This window comes from Equus asinus, chromosome 18 (genome assembly GCF_041296235.1).
Source record: "Equus asinus isolate D_3611 breed Donkey chromosome 18, EquAss-T2T_v2, whole genome shotgun sequence".
NCBI lineage: Eukaryota > Metazoa > Chordata > Mammalia > Perissodactyla > Equidae > Equus > Equus asinus.
In genome coordinates this window covers 15903082-15922351 of record NC_091807.1, presented here as the reverse complement: position 1 = coordinate 15922351, position 19270 = coordinate 15903082, and the positions used below count along the sequence as shown (strand labels likewise).

The following is a 19270-nucleotide window of genomic DNA, read 5'->3' as shown; positions in this document are numbered from 1 at the left end:
TTTAAGCCATGTGCAGACTCTGCCCTCACCACACACACGCACTCACCCTTTTTCTCTTGACACTGCCTTTTTGGAAAAGACCAGGCCAGTTGTCTTGCAGAACATCTGACACATACTTAACAAATGCATACTTGCCCTCAGTGCCCATGGTTTCTATTCTAAAAATTTGTTTAGCACTTACTCAGCAATATAAAAGTCAGAGTTAGGCACTGAGGCTAAGGGTGAATAAGCCAGCTTCAAACTTGTAATGGGGGCATACTAAGCATGTTAAATAGAATGGAAAGGTTTGGGGCCATAAAAGACCTGTACAGGCAATGTTGAGGGCCCAGACACACCTTCACTTTAGCTTGTGAATAAAAGGCAGGGGTGTGAATCACGAAAAATGACTCGAGGGAGACAGCGTTTGAGGTTACAACTGGCAGTGCAAATATGCACTGGGCAGGTAAACAAGGAGGGGCTCTCTGCCTGAGGAAACTGCATGTTTACAAAGCATGAAGCCACGGCCCCTGCTATCGCATAAAGGCGCACCTGGAGGTGTGGCGAAAGTAAACCCTAGAGAAATGGAATGGACTGTGAGAGTCCTTTTACAGGTTAAGATCATCTGGTTTTTAATAAGATCATATTTACATTTTAAGACAACCAATCCCCTAGAACTGGGGACAGTGACTTAGGAAAAGACAAGTCAAGATGACCACAGCTTCCAGCACTTCCTTGGGGACTAATATCAGGCTTTACCTCGGTAATTTCCCGTATCTTCTCCCACCTCCCTCATTCTCCATTAGAGTTAGAATTTTCACAGCTCAGCAGTGAAACGAGAAGCAAACTGACCATGGACCGAGCCCTTGGTTAACTAGACAGAAATGGATTTCTTGGTCCTTCATTAACTCCAGAAATTCTTCTTTTTCTGCAGTTACCTTATGACTTTTTTTTTCTACAGTTATCAAATTTTAAAAAATCAGTTAAGTGACAACCAATCATATTTGATTTATACTTTAGAAATATAGGCAAGAAAAACTGAGTTCCTAGGACTGGCATCCTGATCTTTGCCCTGTTGCCTTTTTCGCATTTAGAAATTACATTTGATTATGCCTTAGACTTAAAACGAGACCATTTTATTTAATAACCAATTCTTTTCAATTTATCTCAATTTCATCGGTGTTCATCATCATTTGGTATTTAATTAACCAGAAATATGATCTAGCCTTTAAAACTGCAAGATTAAAATATGGTCTGAATTAAAGGCATTAGATTATACTCAGCAGTTTCATTCAGCATATTTTATTGTAATCTAGATTCTTTGAAAATCCATGTATCACTCTCAGCATCCCAGCTTCCAGGGAGAAATGCAAGGAATTTTCATTATTATATCAATTGTTTCTTTAAAACCTTCAGCATCCCCTGTGATGTAGGCATTTTCATCCCCATTTTAAGCACGAGGACACTAAAGCTAAGGAAAGCATCTAGTAATAAGTGGTATTCAAATATGTCTGACTCCAAGGCCTATGCTCTTCTCCTTTTAACCCCTGAGTAGGAAATTTCACATAAGTATAAACGAATGATTGTCAACTGGCGGCGATTTTGCTCCCCACCCCAATGTTTGGAGACATTTTGGGTTGTCATATCTGGGGGAGGGAGGGAGAGTGCTACTGGCATCTAGTCAGTCGAGGCCAGGGAAGCTACTAAACATCTATAATGCACAGAACAGTCCCCCACAACAAAGGATTCGTAGCCCAAAAGTGCCAAGGTTGAGAAATTATAGTATAAACAAATATTCCTCAAAATGTCTACTTACAGAAGCATTATTACCCCATCCTGTTTTTATCTGAAATCAGTTTACAGTCGATGAAAACAGCTTTAAACCATAACTAGATGTGTATGTATTTAATACATATACACAGGCACATTTTTTTTTTTAAGGTATGCTTTTTGGTGAGGAAGATTGGCCCTGAGCAACATCTGTTGCCAATCTCGCTCTTTTTACTTTTTTTCTCCTCAAAGCCCCAGTAGTACATAATTGCATATCCCAGTTGTAAGTCATTCTAGTTCTATGTGGGATGCCACCATAGCACGGCTTAATGAGCAGTGCTAGGTCCATGCCCAGGATCCAAACTGGTGAACCCCAGGCTGCACAAGCAGAACGCATGAACTTAACAGCGTGGCCACAGCGCTGGCCCCCACATGCACATTTTTAATGCATCTGAAAAACTCTTTGAGTTTATACTGTAAATTGTGAAATGATCAGAGAACTTTGAGGGTTTCAACCTCAAATACTATATTATGTTATATACTATCTGCCATATAAATACACAGGAGTGGGGAACATATATATGTAAGATGTTTGGCATATTTTCATTGGTGTGTGATTGATCTTTATTCTGTTTAACAAAGGATGAAAAAGAGGGGTAAAGGAAACCCTGACTCCGGAAAGGAGGGAGGAACAGCATACTGAAGCCTTATAAAGTAGACATTTTTTTAAAGGCACAATGAAGCCACACCACGAGGCAGGAAACTGCTTTCTTGATTTTATTTTAAAAGTACACAAGGTCACAAAACTAGAGCAAGTTTTTGTTTTTTTAAACAAATTTTGTTCTTACAAACTTCAAAATCTGCACCATTGGATACCTAAGCAGAAACTTCAAATACAAAATCATTTTTGAAACTGACACTATCAGTTCTCTACCTGTATATGTGAGGTGTCAAAATATTTTTTCTCAGTAGTACAAGTGTATTTATCACAAAAATTCACAGTTAGGGACGAGAATAAGTGAATCAATGAATTGTGGTTCTCTTAACACTTGTGTCATTAAATAAGTTAGCAGAAAACAGAGCGAGCTTCCTGGATCGGACCCTTTAGTCATCACGACCAAAACCAAACCCAGCTGATATTCACGACACTCCTAACTTACAAAATGGAGTATTTTATAAAACTTTACTTTAATTAATAGTAAGAGGCCAGATGAGGCAAATTATTTGCTGGTGTTACCATCCATAAGATAAACTGAACCACAATTCATAAATTTATTTATTATTCTTCCCTGCTTCTGTAACATTTATGAGTAAAATTTGTGCTCAGTTATGAACCATTTTAGTGTCAAAATAGGCAAACAAGTAAAAAATCCAACTGCAGAACATGTTGCCTTTATTGCAAGAAGATCCAAAGGCATCTGAAATATGAAAACTTGCCCAGAACATTTATACTACTAAACACAGGAATATTATAAAGATATATGTACATATATATAATATATAACGTCACAAGCCACTAAAAAGTTAAAATTGTGCCAACATTTTCTACAAACTACTCCTTACATGACACATCAAAGCATTAACCACATAAAATACGGACTTTTTCTGTTCACACTGGAGTAAGGCATCTGAAAAGCTCTAAACACTGTGGAGATGAACAGAGATTAGAAAAAAATTTTACACATTCACATAATTTCAAATTCACATGCTGCACACACATGAAAAGACAGAGAACAGTTATTTCAAGAAGCCATATATTACAGAATTTGATGTCCAACTTCATGCAATGAGTTATTTTTATATTTAATCAAAATGTTTACTGCCCCTTCACTTGCTCTGAATTTCCAGAACTCAATCTTAAAAAATTATCTTTGTAATAAAAATCAGATATTTCTTCATATCCATAATCTAATTGTGTCTCTTGAATTAACCTCCCCCTAAGACACCCTCAGGCTTTGTTTCCATTGTACCAACTCCACAGCAGATAGCCCAAATGTAAAGGAAGTTGTTTGCCTGGAATAACTGGTCAGTATAATCAATAAGAGACTGGTTTTTCTGGCCTTCTAACAGGGGAATATTAGTGAGATTGCTAATAAGAAAAAGAACACCTGTAAACTACATATTCAAAGCACAGAACTACATCCTCTACAAGTATCATTTCTTTTCAAGTTATTCTGAGTAACTCATAACTCAAAAAGATGGTGTCAAGTCTCGCAGGTGTAAAGTGGAATCAAATGGTTTTGCTTCGAGGATGCAGCGCCATCCTTGACTGATGTTGTCTGGCTTGCTAAGGGAAATGCCTGAATAACAATTTTTTGTTGAATAGCTTCATCATTACCAATAGCAATTCTGGTACAAATATTTGATCTCTGGCTCAATTGAAACTATGAGTGAGGATTACTGGACAAGTATCAGCCCTGTGTGACCTTTGGTTTAACTGAAGTTTACAGTGGAGTAGCTAAAGACAGAGGCCTAAAACTGAATTCTGTCCTCTCACCTCAGTCACGTCCCACAGGTCTCTGCAGGTCACACAACTGAGTTTTTGCAAACGCATATCTCAGGCTGTGGTTGGTACTGACCTGAACTCAAAGCGCTTCTGGAAGAGACTCTGATTCACTTCCAGCCAAACCTAGACTCGAAAGTCTTACATATGCCCACCTTTGACAGTAATTTCTACTTAGATTGACTGCATCATTATATGAAAATCAGGAAGAGGGAAGACCAAAAATTTTTTATTATTAAAGTTTGTGATCTGTTATTTATTCTTATTATAATATCTTATAAATGTTACTCATATAAAACAGGCCAGACATCTGGCATTCAAAGATTGCTACTGTTATAAAGTCAGAGTGTTGGGGATGTTGAAATTTTACAAACTTTATGGATAACACAATCAGTTAAGTTGCACCCAAAAAGAACAAAGAGGAGGCAAGACTGAAAGCGTGAGGATAGAAAGGAGTCACAGTGATGCGTTTTTAGGAACAGTACCTTCACCTCTAAGCACCTTTCAGGTGATAGCTAGCTCATAGGCACCAGAAATTCATAATAAAATACCCAAAAGGCACAGATGAAAATGTTAACACCAGTATAAAAGCAATATTACATAAGGTTAAAACTTAAAAATGCTTCCAAATATGTAAAACTATACACTAACTCTTTACACAGACATTCAGCTTAAATTTACCATTAAAAGTGTACACAATACTCTGCCTAGTCATAAATTCATGCCAACATTACTTTATAATGTAGCATTTACCACCACAGCACCCGAAGAGATCAACAGAAACCAACTCCCTACTAAAATCTAGGGAAAAGGTTTTAGAGCTACTGAAATATTTATTGCAGACCTTATTTACTATAAAGAAACTGTTGGCTCATTCTACTATATCCACACTCCCTCACAGTCTTAAGGGAAATACAATAAATTCACTTTCTTCTACTAAAACAGTATGTAATACATTTGGCAGTTAGGAGTATTGCTTGAACTCCGGTTTGCTTTCATTTCTTTCTTTCTTAAGAATAAACCACTTTCACAAAACTAAGACTCAAACTTCTCAAAGCTCAACTTGATTTTCTGCAACTACACAAAGACATGTTGGCCATACAATAGCAAATGCACATCCTCCCAAGTCTGAAATACAGACGTGATGGAGGACACTTACTAGCTTAAAATGTATTTTATCATTCTGAGTCTATGAAGAAAACATCCTCCAGGAACCGCATTCAAGAGGGTAAATTCAGGAATTACGTTTCGAGAACATATAATATGTAACACTAATGCAAAAGAAAACCAAAACATTGAACCAGGAAAAAAAAAAAAAACATTTAAAACTTGGAACCAATAATTAGCGAATTTCAATCTGTAACTGTCAAACAATAAATGAGTTATAATTTTTTCTTATTAGAAAAATATCATCTAAGGTGGAGAGCCAGTATTTAGTTGGGAACTGTGAAATACTCCACACTTGACCAGGCTGGTCACGGTTCTGAAGACCACCGCAGGCCTCCAGGCAGCAGACCACTTATCCACAAAATCCACCCTCACGACTCACCACGAGTGTCATCACTGTGTGTGGCTGAGAGCAAATTTTCTAAATTTGATAGATGCTCCTTTATTTTAGCAAACAAAACAGCTGACTACGTCCCTGCTGCCTGGAGCAGTCTGTCAATTAAATACTTAAGAAATCATTTCACGGCCAAGGTTTATCAATGACTTGGAAGCAAAACTAGTAATTTCTAGAACACTGCAGCGTTTTCTACGTTATTCGAGATATTCTAAACACATTTAGAGTTTTCAAAGAAGCTACAAAAACAAGAACAAACAAAAACGTAGATAAGTATTTTTGCCATGAATGTTCCTTTACCAGTTTCGGGGGGACTACTGGGTCATAAATTAATTGAGAAAGGCATCCTAAAAATAACGGCAGAAATTATAAAGTACCACTTGCAGATGATTCAAGTATCAACTTGGTGCATGTGAGTTCACCAATCTCTTCGCCTATGATTTCATATTCAAAGTGCTACATCTTACTTCAGTATTGATATTTAGAAACCTATAAAATCAACCTCTTAAAGGAAATCTTTTTCAGGTGGTCGATTTCTCTTTAGTGACTTTAATGCCTTTACTGTTTCAATATAGCCAAACAAAACTTCGGAAGTATAGCTCTTACAGTCAACTTCTTTTTGATATATTATGAGGCTGGTAGCAAAATTTAGAACAGGATAGGTTTTCATATTTCAAGAGAAGAGAAGAAACGTGGAGAGCAGAGACGAAAGGCGCGGAGGTTCTATACTATAGACCCGTCCTTGCTCTGTGCCGGAATCATCACGGGCACCGCTCCCATCCTACTGAGATTAGGGGCAGCTACCTTAGCAGGCGGGAGAGTCGGACTCTGAGGAGCACGTTCAAAGTCTTCGCTTGGTACTTGGTTGTACTGAGCCTTGGAATACCCTTCCATGTTGGAAGGGGACATGGATCCCAGAGATGAGTGATTGCTGCCGATGTAGCTCCTGGCAGTGGACGTACGGCTCTTAGGAGGCGGCACATCTTCCCTAGAAAGCAAAGATCCCAACACAAGTTCAAAGAACAAGTTTCTAAAAACCTACAAGTATGTAAGCTGTGAATCACCAGTAGGGGTGAGGGAAGATCCTCTACGTAAGGATAAGGTATATAAAAGTGTGTGTTGCACAAAAAAAGCAAGCACAATAAAGTGCTATGTCATGAACCATGCATGTGGCCCAAATGCATCACCTACACAGTGTATCTTCACACAGAATGAATGTGGTTTTCACAAAAATTTGTGATTCTATAATGTCTTACAATGAATAAACCTCAAATATCTTCATATTCTAGTATCAGTGATCAAGATAATCTAGTTATAGTCATGTAACACCTTATAGATGATAACGCGTTAACACCTACAGATATATTTCTACCAAAAAAAAAGGAAGAAAGAAAAAGAAAAAAAGCCCTTTTTGTTATGAAAGTTAATTATCTATAAGACCTTAGCTGAAAACTTAGCAGATTTAAGTTTGCAAAAACTGGGAATTTAGGCATAAGAATTTTCACACCAAGCAGTGACAAAGAATATCTGAGTTACCTCTGGTATGTTTTAAAAATACAAGTGCCCAGACCCCATCCGACACCTACCAAATGTCAATTTCCTCTGTGTTATTTAAGTCATGTTATTATGTTCACAAGCTCCATAATCCAATATGCGCTTCTAGTTAAGATCTACTGGCTTAGAATATTTGAAAAACGAAAATCACATTACCAATAGTTCTATAAACTACCTATGTCACTTGATACAAGCAGGTCTTTTTTTTTTTTCCTAAAACCTTAACATCTGCTCCATTTTTTGAAAACTGCATGCCTGCACTTTACTGGGAGAAGGCAGACAATCCTGAGATAAGCATTTTGCACTGGTTCTTAAAAGAGGGTCCCAAAGGGGTGGGGGGCCACAGAGCAAAATGGAGGTTGGTTGGATCTGCACAGTTGAAATTGAAAGTAAAAGTTTTCAAATGTGTTGAGGGGAAGAGCTATAGCTTTTATGCAGTCCTCACAGGGACAAATGCTTCAGATGATTAAGAGACTAATGCTTGAGAGACGTAATAAATTTAGTATACATCAGTCAACTCTTGCGTCACTTACTTACCTGATATCATGATGAACTTCCTTTTCATATTTTTCTTCTCTGCGCTTTTTGAGACAGCAAAAGATGATAAAACCAATGACCAACAGAGCACACAAAGTTCCTATAATAGCCCCAGCAATTGTTCCAGCTCTATTTGAAGCTAGAATAAGATGTTAATAAGAAAATAATTAATAGTAAAAATAATTCTGTATTTACTCATATTAAAGGTAAAGATACACACTGACAAGACTGATTTCATTGCATATATTAACTTTCAAAGAAAAATTAATTAGCTTTTTTTGGTCCGGGGGAAATCTACTACAAGAACTTTCTTCTGAACTTTGTGATCTATTTCAAGCATAAAAATGATAAAACCAGACTAAAAGATTTTAACATTCACAGCCATCTTGGTTGGCATGTAAGAATGTTCTACATGGCTTGTACTCATAACGGCTAAATAAGGTGCAAGAGTTGATTTGAGGGGCCGGCCTGGTGGCGCAGCAGTTAAGTTCAAACGCTCCGCTTCAGCAGCCCACGGTTCCCCGGTTTGGATTCCGGGTGCGGATCTATGTACCACCTGTCAAGCCATGCTGTGGCAGGCATCCTACATATAAAGTAGGGGAAGATGGGCACAGATGTTAGCTTAGGGCCAGTCTTCCTCAGCAAAAAGAAGAGGATTGGCAGTAGATGTTAGTTCAGGGCTAATCTTCCTCAAAAAAAACAAAAGAGTTGATTTGATAACTTTTCCCTTCTTAATGTTACTACAATAATGAAGAAGGTTTTATTAATAAAATGTAGTATTTTTTTTCCTTTCCATGACTTAGGAAAGCTAATAATCAAACCACAGGGTGCTCTGCTCAAAGTTAGCACCCCCTTTCCTCAATACCCTGTTGCTGCCTGAACCAAAGGAGGCCATATAAAAGCAACGAAAACGACATAATCACAACAGACAGAAAGAAGACACTTACGAGGGATGACATCCAGGGACAGCAGGCACTGATCAGAGCCCACTCTGTTTCTGACTGTACAGCTGTATGTCCCAGAATACTCAGTACTGGCATTTTTTACATTTATAACAGATGAAGTCATTTCTATGGGAAGAAAACGGAGGAAAAGAGCAAAGCTCATTTTTAAAGTATTGTTTTGCTGGCTTTTAGTAAAGGCAAATCCTACTAAGTTTGGCAATCCAGGTAAAAGCGAGACAGACTGAAGTTGGGTGCAGAACGAACTGCCGGTGAGACATATGCATGTCTCCAGAAGGCAAACAATTGTGCCTCCAGGTCATCTGTAGCAAGGCGAAAGTAATCATGAGGGCTTAGCCAGGCACAGTCTCAGCCGAAGCAGAGCCACATGGATCACAGAAAATACCCCATGCCACAAAGGCCCTTGGGTGCAGCAGGAGGATTTGTAAAACCTATTTCATCCCCGTAGATGGAAGAAGCATACAAAAGAAAGTCAGAGGGGATCATATAGTTTCACCTCTTCATTTAAAAAAAACAAAGAGAAGTGGAGAGAAATCCTACTTAAGACCAGGGTGGGGAGGGTAGAGCTTGGTAATCACTTTGACTAACTGGTCAATCATAACAAAAGGTGAGTGGTCAGATTTAACCAATTTGTAACTTCGTAGTTAGTGTCACACAAGAGTTTTTTTCCGTTTTACAGATACACCATGGGTAAAGCACCAAATCTTCAACATGAATCTCGGCAAAGCACTCAAGTTCCAGCTCTTTTTATAACTTAGCCACTACTAATTTATGATCGTGAACATTTTCCATCAGTATTATCATCAAGTAAAAAGTATATACCAAAGAAACCAATTATAAATGGTGAAATCATTATACAAATATCTCTTCATCTATACTACATGACACTAAGTTGTCATTATATAAAAGGCTGAATAATTCCCATGGAATCCCAATTGTTCTGTATAAAAAAAGGGAAGGCATTTGGGAATTAAGAAATACATACACATACACAACACTACTAGATTTAAGTCCAAATCAAGGACACATGTTGCAAAGTGTATCATCAGCAGTACCTGCTAACCACGAGGTGGGCAGCTTCTGCGGGTCAGACATTTTTTGCCATTCATATTGCAATGGAAGCGAACCTTCTTTTGGTTCACATTTTAGTTTAAAGTCACTTCCAATTTCTTCTGATCCATCAATGTAACATCTTGTACCTGAAGGCTTAACTGAGAAAAGAAAATAAATTATAACTTTATACAAGAGAATGGAATTTGTTTATGATGATTACTGAAACATAAGCATGTTGCAAACCACTGGCTCATCATCAGGTGGTCCTGGGTTCAGGGTCAACAAGACTGCAAGACTACAAAAGGTTGTCAACACCAGTTGACTCAGCTTTATCCAACACAAAACAGGCAAGAATAAGTTCAGGCAAGCAGCCATTCATAAGCAGGTCTGGCAGCATCTCAGGCGCAGCTCTGTGCCCCCGATTCCAAGAGGCATACCTCAAAAAAGGAAGGACGATGCAGGCTGGGCCACGTCAGACTCAAAGAAGCTTCTCTCCTTCCATTCCTTCCTATTTTTCTTCTCAGTGTTTGACATGAAGCCCTCTGGGAGTAAGTGCCATGTCACACCCCTCAGGGTGCTGTGACCCCACCAATCAGGGGTTTATAATAAATAATACTGACAACCGGGACAATGTGCTTCCTGCAGCAGAGACCAATGAACATTCTGCATGTACAGTAACCCAAGACCATACAGGGCAGCATTATAAAAAGGTAAACCTGAGGTTATATTCTAGGTCTGTCTAGGAACCTGTTTAGAGCAGCTGCTACTCCCGTTATCTGCAACTCACCCCAAGATTGGATTAACACTGTGGCGTTTTATACTCTTCTGCTGAACTGCAGTGAGGCATAATATACACACAATAAAATTAATACATTTTAATCGTGTGGGTTGACCACTTTAACAAATGTCTATTTGCATATACCCAGCAAGCACCAATCTAATCCTCTCCCAAGCAAGTTCCCTCATGGGGATGCAGTCATCTCACGCCACAACCTGGCCCCAGGCAGCCACTGATCAGATTTCTATTGCTACAGAATAGTCTGCTTCTTCTAGAGTCATACAAATCAATTAATATAGTGTGTACTTTTTTGTCTTGCTTCTTTTATTCACTGTAAGGCTTTTCAGATCAGTCCATGTGATTGATCGGTAGTTCATTCTTTTTTATTGCTGGGTTGTATTCCATTGACTGACTGTAACGTAAATTTGCTTATTCATTCATCTATTGATGAACACTATCTCCAGTTTTTGAGTTCCTGTTAAAGCCTAATTAGCTAAACTGGACAGGAATAGGTGTGTAGTCGGTCACAACCAGATTAAGCAGTGAGGAAGGCTCTATGAGGAGCTGTGGAATGGCACTGGACAAGAGAGGAGGGATTTTGAAGGATTTTTTAAAAATTATTTTATTGAGGCCATATGGATTTATAATGTGTAATTCAGGTGTACATTATTATATATCAGTTTCTGCATAGACTGTATCATGCTCATCACCAAGTCTGGTTTTTATCCGTCACCAGACAAATGTGTCCCTTTCACCCTCCCCCACCCCCTTCCTCCCTGGTAACCACTAATCTGTTCTCCTCATCCATGTGTTTGATTATCTTCCACATATGAGTGAAATTATATTTTGTTTGTCTTTCTCTGTCTGGCTTATTTCACTTAACACAATACCCTCAAGCCCCATCCATGTCACAAATGGCACGATTTTGTCTTTTTTTATGGCTGACCAGTATTCCATTATATATGTATACCACATCATCTTTATCCATTCATCCACTGATGGGCACTTGGGTTGCTTCCTTGTCTTGGCTATTGTGAATAATGCGATGAAGATAGGGGTGCATAAATCTCTGAATCGTTGATTTCATGTTGAAGGATTCTGAGGAGAGTCTAAGAGAAATGGAGATCAGTCCTGAATTGGCTGCTGCTTCTGAGGTGGGATTAGGAGAAGCAGGGGTTAAACTGGAGACGTGGGCCGTTTAGCAGCCGAGTCTCCCCAGGAAAGGATAAGCAGTGCAGAGTTGGGGCAACACTGGGGAGACAGCAGTAGTCTCTAGTCACTGCTGCTCCAAGAGCTGGGGAGAAACGACGTTCACTCCAAACCCTGCAGCTGGCCTCATGGACATCTGTCCTCCCAGCCTGATAAACAGCAGGACTGCTTTTTCCTTTTTTAGTCTAAGCTGATCTTCATTCTTCCAGTCCTGGATGGGCTTTCATTATTTCACTACTATAAATAAATGTGAACGGGTTTTACAGTTTTGCGTTATTAACAACTCTGCTTGAACACATGTAAATACTCGTATATGTTTTTCTTTTTTCTTGGTAATTGCTGGGTCACATACGGTAAGGGTACATTTACCTCAACAAGAAACTGTCACACTGTTTTCCAAAGTTGGCCAACAGGATCTGTGATGTCCAGGAGGCCATCTTTAACTAAGGTGGTCAATTATCATATCACACTTCTTCACATATTTCTTGATAATACTTAAATTTGATTGTATATCTCCCCTTCATCTGTTACTACTTGTACTTTTTAATAAGAACCACAGACGCATTAAAGCACATTATTGATTTTCCTAAGTGAACCTGTTTCTTTTTCAGATTGATTAATTGCCCTGGAGACTACACCAATTGGACTTTTAAATCAGTTTTGCAAATTATTTCATCCTGTGAGTCTTTAACAAAATGAGCCTGTTCTTCATTTCTTCAAACAACCAATAAGTCCTTTATTAAACAAATCAGCAGTGAGATATTAAAGCAATGATTTGTACATCAAACATCTATTAGTAACACAGTATTCTAATGTTCATCTTTTCTACTGAAAATGTCCCTTTACCATATTGCGAACGTATCTAATAATGGGCAGTTACTTAAGTGACTGTTCAGAAAATTCAGGGCCCCACTGAGTTTGAGATCTCAACATACTCCATCCATCCACAATTGAACAAGATTTTACCAACACTGGTTTCCGAATGTCACTTTGGAGAGGCCTTCCACTGGGAGAAGAAAAAGCGTATTTTACATGCCAACCCCCAACCATTATACCACTAAAAAATTAACTCTTAATCCATGGCACTCTTGCTGGATCAAAAGAAAGATAAACCACAAAGGGAACACAGATAGCCTTGTCCTCTAATGTTTCTTTGGTCTGGGCTTCAGGATACTTGGCCACTGTCCTCAGAACATCTGCCTTCATGATTATTAACAAGTCAATACTCCTTCCTAGATAAGGTACATGACCATCAACTTGTACTTGGCCAACGTCTCAACATTTAGTAAGACTGTGCTCCACACATGTATTGCACCATAATCCCTCCATGCTAGTGGCCTGCCTCAGTCTACAGGAAACACACTCTAAATCCGTATTTGTGACAGGATATACTTTTATCATCACGTCATCCATCAAGGAAGGCTATTTCTGCTTGGTTCAAAATACCCCAAGTCTAGGCAAAATCCATCCATGAATGCTAAAAATCAATGGGGAAAAGTTCGAGGAGAAACGAGATATTTGCAAAGTCTCAAAAGTGGCTCCCCCAAGATATTTTTTAATTACAGAAAGAAAAATTATAATTTTATAGGGGACAAACCCATCAAATAAACCAAATGATCATGATTCACAATGAGACATGACATCACTGGCACAATTGGAGGAAACTAAGAAGATGTAAATGCAATCACAGCACAAAAAGGACATTAGTGGAAAACCGACATTCAAAATAGGTCTATAGTTTAATTAATAGTATTGTCCCAACATTAATTTCTCGCTTTTGATAAGTGTACTACATTTTTGTAAAATGTTAATATTATTAGAAATTAGATGATGGATATACTCTCAGGAACTCTAGTATTTTTGCAACTTTTCTATAAAACTAGATTTCAAAATAAAAAGTGGGGGGGGGGGGGAAGCCCTGCCCTGTACCAATGACTTGCAAATCCCTCAGGCCCCTTAGGGCCAGTGTTGACTGAGCCACCACACATACTGTTGCCACCAAGTTCTGGCGGTATGGGCACGTTGTGAGTGCATCACATCGTCCAGGAAACCATTAATTGTGCTTGCACAACTCTTCAAGACCACCACCCAGTCTGTTTATACCAAAAGGTTTCAACAGTAGGCCCTTTCGGAGTTCTGGAGGAAGGCGCTGGTGATAGGTGGCCCATATTAACCCTCTATTAATTCCCTTTGTTATCATCATCTGCTTTCAGCTTCTTCATTGAGCTGCATCCATACGCACTTTGGGCGTATCTGAAGGAGCAGGGCAGACTCTGGCAATAGGGCAAGCTAAGTCAACCCTCACACACAGGCACCTAAGAGTCATCCCAGTTCATGTCCACACAGCGCGCGGGGCTCAAGTGAACTCTCATTACTCTGTGAACACCATGGTGGCATCTCCTCCAGATTTCCCACTAACAAATCAAGGTATTAGGGATAGCAGAGCCTCCAAGAGTAAAGCAAGGGAGAGTTCCATTGGACCACCACTCAGTGCCCCTAGAGGGCAGGTCATTGTATCTTTCCTTCTGATTATCTAAGCAGAATTTTCAGCTAAAGCTAACAGATAAGTTTCCATCCAACTGTCACTTTCAAGAGAAAATTCTAGTGCTTTCTCCCAGGAGCGGGCCATGACTCATCTGAAAACATGGAAAAGAGAACTACAAGAAATTCTCCCCTGGCTTTGAGAAAGCCTCGTCAGACTAGAGTATTAGTCATCCCCGCTGCCCTTCAGCAATCACTTCCCCTTTCTCCTCCTGCTCCCTCTTTGCCCCTTGCTCCCTCCCTGGTTTGAATTCACAGCTTCCTTGGCCATGGTGATCCCCCGAAGAGCTAACAAAAGGAGCTACTGTTCAATGCTTCTCACTTCGCCATCCTGAGGAATTAGAAGTTGAGGTTGTGAGGTTTAACATCAAAGGAACATTCCTCCTGCCTAGCAATCAAGGCTGCTGTCACCAGTGTGCTTAGCCACATTATGTGCAAACACTATTGTCCAACCTGGATTCCTTCAGGGACATGTGCTGCCTTGTGCTGTAATGATCCCTTCAGTCGGGACCTGCAAATTCAATCCAGAATCTGTTCCAAGGGGATTACTCACTCTCACACACACACATACAAACTGTGCTTGTCCATGCCTCTTTCAGGAATACACACCAAGTGCATTCTTCCCGGTGTACCTGCCCCCATCAGGGATTTCACAACAAATAATTCCGATAACCAGGTATAGTCTGGTTGGTACATCATGAACCAGTTTAAATTCCATATATATCTTAATTCAATGCTTTCTGTAAAGCAGAGTTAAAAGAAGATACAGAGTCAGTTATAATCCCAGGTACGCCTGAGTCTGGGATAGGAGTTTAGACAAGTTATTAAACTTTGCCTGCTTTCACATTTATAAAAAAGAAAGGTAACTCCACGCTTACTGAATGTAGACACAGAAAGCTAGAATTCCCAACATGACCGTATTCCTTTTCCTGGTTCCTTGCTCAGGTTCACTTGTGTTCATACCACTGGAAACATTTAGAACTAGTGCCATTAAGAATGGACTGGCTTTTACCAGGACTCTCCCGTGTGCCCACTCAACAATGATGCCAATGCAAGACTGCCTTACCAACCACGACAACCCCTGAAGTTGCCATTGGGGTGCACAAAAATCCACATTCTTGTTCCTAGTCTATACTTACTCTGATATTTTTTAGAAAAGAGTGATGTTCAAAATGAGTCTGGAAACCAATGTACTTAATTACTTCCCCATTCTCCCCTTCTAAAACGAAAGGAATGAGGTAGAAGTTGACGTGGGGGAGATCTGCCTTCATTAGTTACTTCCAGGGGTACGCTAGGCAATTCTAGCAATCTGCATTTCCTACACAAAGTGGGCCCCCAGGCATCCCCCAAAACAGGCGAGTCACAAACCAGGGCAATTTCTTATCATAGAAGAGAGCCAGACAGTTATGTTTTTCTACATGGTAGCCATTGTACTTTTGTGTAAAGTCTACCACAATAAGATTTAAAAGTATATTTACGAACAATGACCTTTCAGAGTTTCTCAATCTGAAGCGGTTAAGAGTGCTTGTGTGCGACCACAGAATCTAGAGGATAATGAACTTTGAGGTCTTACAAAGCTTACAAAGCACTTTACACTTATCTGCTTCTTAACTACCATACAGAGAGCAAGATGACACCCCAGTGACCATCTGTCTAATCCTCTCACTTTAAGGATGAAAAACAGTGAAGCTCAGGGAGGTTAAATGATTACCTGACATTTAATGGCCTTATCCCAATTCAATATTCCTTCTACCATATTCCATCTTCTCTGCTCTAAATATTCCAATTGTTCATCATAGAAATCTCATTTATTCTTTGAGTAAGGAAGTTTGAAAAAGCTTAAAGCGCCCACAACAAACAGTTTTGAAGTGAATGAGATCAGACAGAGATTTAACAATAATTAAATCTTTTTACGTTTCAAAAAGGTAGGCTGAGGCCCAGGAAGTGAAGGGGTTCTATTTAATTCTCAGGGCAAATGTGAGGACAACGCAAAAAACCTCGATCTAACTCCTGACTTAGGGTTCTTGTCCCACACCACAAAACTCCTTTTATCTTCAAACTCTTTTATGAATTTCACAAAGCAGCTGGTCACTTATTTTTTCTATCTAAAAAAGTGTGCCAACTTTGTTATTTGAGGATGTTAGAATTACTTCAGATGTTTAAAATTATTACTCTACACACAAAGCTCCATCTCATAAATGCTGTGCTGTAGTACTGTGAATGATCACCCCGCTAATAAGTGACATTAGTACAAATAACTTACCAAGAACCGTCAGCTGGATCTTCTTGTTTGCAACACCAGGAGCTTTTTTCACTTTGCACTGATACGTGCCAATATCTGACAACTGTAAATTCGTGACATTTATTGATGCATCACCAGCTTTGAGATCACTACTTGTAAAATGTACTCGTCCTTTCAGATCCTGATAGTAGTCATCATAAATTTTGTCTCCAGAATATAAAATAATCTAAAAGAAAATCAAAATAAGACAGGGAAAAAACAGACAAACAAGCAAACCCTCGGTCTCATTCGAGGAGCTGTGGATATACCATGGTCATGTGGGATCCAAAAAGAGAGTAAGAACACAGTATTACAAGGAAACCTACCATTATTCAAATCACAGATTAAGAAACTGGAAAGAGATCAACATGGTCCTCAAGTATGGTCACACACTCCCATTTTAAACAGAGAAGCCAAGCCCCAACGTGATACAGTAACATAGCCCTATATGAGAGAGTGCGTTAGTGAGGCTGGACAAGAACACAAACTTGTGAATTCCTATACACTCTTTCTCAGCTGCCCCAGAGCTACAGTATGCCAATCGAAGGTACAAAATCAGTTTACGCATTTGTACATACCACCACCATTCCCCCAAAAAGTCTTAAAATAATTTACCTGTGGAATCTGACGAAAAAGACCTTTTGACTTAGTACTAACTTGGAGGCACCTGAGTTCTAAACTCTAACACAGTCATGTGTCCATCAGCAACGGAGACAAGTTCTGAGGAACGCGACACTGGCAGTTCCATTGTGCAAACATCATAGAGTGCAGTGGCACAAACCTAGATCGTACAGTCTACTGCACACCTAGGCTATGTGGTACTAATCTTATGGGACCATGAGAGGGGGTGGCCTTAGTCATTCAAGACTTGGGTAAGCACCTTAGTCATTTCCTTCACAAACACATCAAGGGAAAACTGCCTGGATTTACCAAAAATAGTAATTACCTAACTGCACTGATTCAGCCATTAACCCCTTCTTTTATATGGACCATAAGTAAAAATAAAATTTCTCTTCCAAATATATATATTACCACATTCCTCTAAATATCTGGCCTTGTTTCTCTCTCCCTAGTCTAACATAATTCATTAATATCGATTTTTTTTAACTAAATGTGTCAGACAAAGCCAATATGCAACATTCTAAATTAAGTGAAATAAACTGGCACCACTAAAAGGCAAAGTGTGAGACATGTATTTGGAGATGTGACTACTGGGCAAGTGTCCTCCTTTGTGCATCTCTTGGCTTTCTAGTTTTCTACATTAGGCTCTCATTACTTTGTAATTAGAAAAAATTCTATAACAATATTTTGATAATTTTTTAAAATTTAAGATTAAACGTTTTATAAACTGCTTTTTTGCTATAAAGACTTTGTTTAGCTTTTTAAGAAAATCATTGTACAAGATATTTAACTTGAAGAAATAGGAAAAATAGACTAACAATATGTACCTGGTTACACTAGGTCACACTTGATGATCCTTATACTGGAAACAGAATCTTTGAGTAAAACTTAAAAATTCAATTCTATCTAACTTTTCACGAAGCCTAGCTTACTCGCCGTCCCCTAACGCATTATGCATGTTCCTGCCATGCTCTCGTGCCTGCTCCACATAGCCCTCCACTACTCCCTGTTTCAAATATACTGCCAAATCTGGATTTTCTGAACGTCCACAAGTTCTTCTTCCTCCTTGCGGCCTTCTCTAGGAAGTTTAGTGACCCTTTCTTCCTCTGAAATCTTAGGTCACTTTATGATCCGTTTCACTCCATTACATATGTGTCCTCACTTTCCACCAGGGCAACTGCCTTTCCTCACCCAGACCACAGGCTGGAGAAGCCTGGGGCTTCCTTCACAGCTCCCCGTGCTCCCCCACCAATGTGATCAGCACAGTGATGGACACCTAAGACAAGTCCAAGGACATCTGCTGAGTGAGCAGGTACTTATCTAACTTACCACTTGATCCACCTTCTGATTATCAGGTGGTGACAGTAGCCACTCGATGTCCAGCGGTCCCTGGTCATCCGGACTAAGGGTAAACTTGCAGGGCAAATAGGCAGTTTCTCCTTTGGCCTTTTCAATCATCTGGTCAGGAGTAGTAATACTCAAACTTCTGGTGAAATCTGGAGAAAGAAACATGTACGTGGACTAAGCATCTGCTATTAGGCTGGCAGCATGCTCAGCACAGCGCCGTTCAGAGAAGGCGCACAGGATGCGGTGGAAACACAATGTGATTTGGGACCAGGGTCATGGAGCTCAAACTCAACGGTGTCTGGTTTTTAGCTTGTGCCTCTGTATAACTGGAATAACAGCATTAGTATCTATCTTATTCAATACATTCCTTCAAGAGCCCTGTGAACCTCCCAACATTTTATGAAATACAAATTTCTATTAGCAGAGGGTGTTTTATATCGAAGCAGATGTTTAGAACTGAACTTAGCCAGAGTCTCTGAAAGGTCAGTTGTGTCATACATAAGGCTGTATTAATTCACGTCTGCCACGGTGCCACAAACACACTGGGAATTCTTTGTTGCTAGGGCACGTGCTGATG

The 19270-nt window shown here is 39.4% G+C and overlaps 1 protein-coding gene across 6 annotated transcripts in view; it reads right to left on the bottom strand.

The window, feature by feature from the left end:
- CXADR (CXADR Ig-like cell adhesion molecule) overlaps positions 1–19270 on the bottom strand; it is a 95733-nt gene that overhangs the window by 14967 nt on the left and 61496 nt on the right. For 4 of the 6 annotated variants that reach the window (XM_070488723.1, XM_070488726.1, XM_070488727.1 and 1 more), the window contains 6 exons: positions 18676–18842; positions 16708–16912; positions 9919–10074; positions 8849–8971; positions 7902–8040; positions 2511–6798 (listed from right to left, as the gene is read on the bottom strand). In XM_070488723.1, coding sequence (XP_070344824.1) covers positions 6534–6798; positions 7902–8040; positions 8849–8971; positions 9919–10074; positions 16708–16912; positions 18676–18842 — 1055 coding nt within the window. In that variant the 3' untranslated portion in view covers positions 2511–6533. Of the gene's footprint in view, positions 1–2510; positions 6799–7901; positions 8041–8848; positions 8972–9918; positions 10075–16707; positions 16913–18675; positions 18843–19270 lie in introns of those variants that run through there. The other 2 variants (XM_070488724.1, XM_070488725.1) reach the window with 1 other exon arrangement.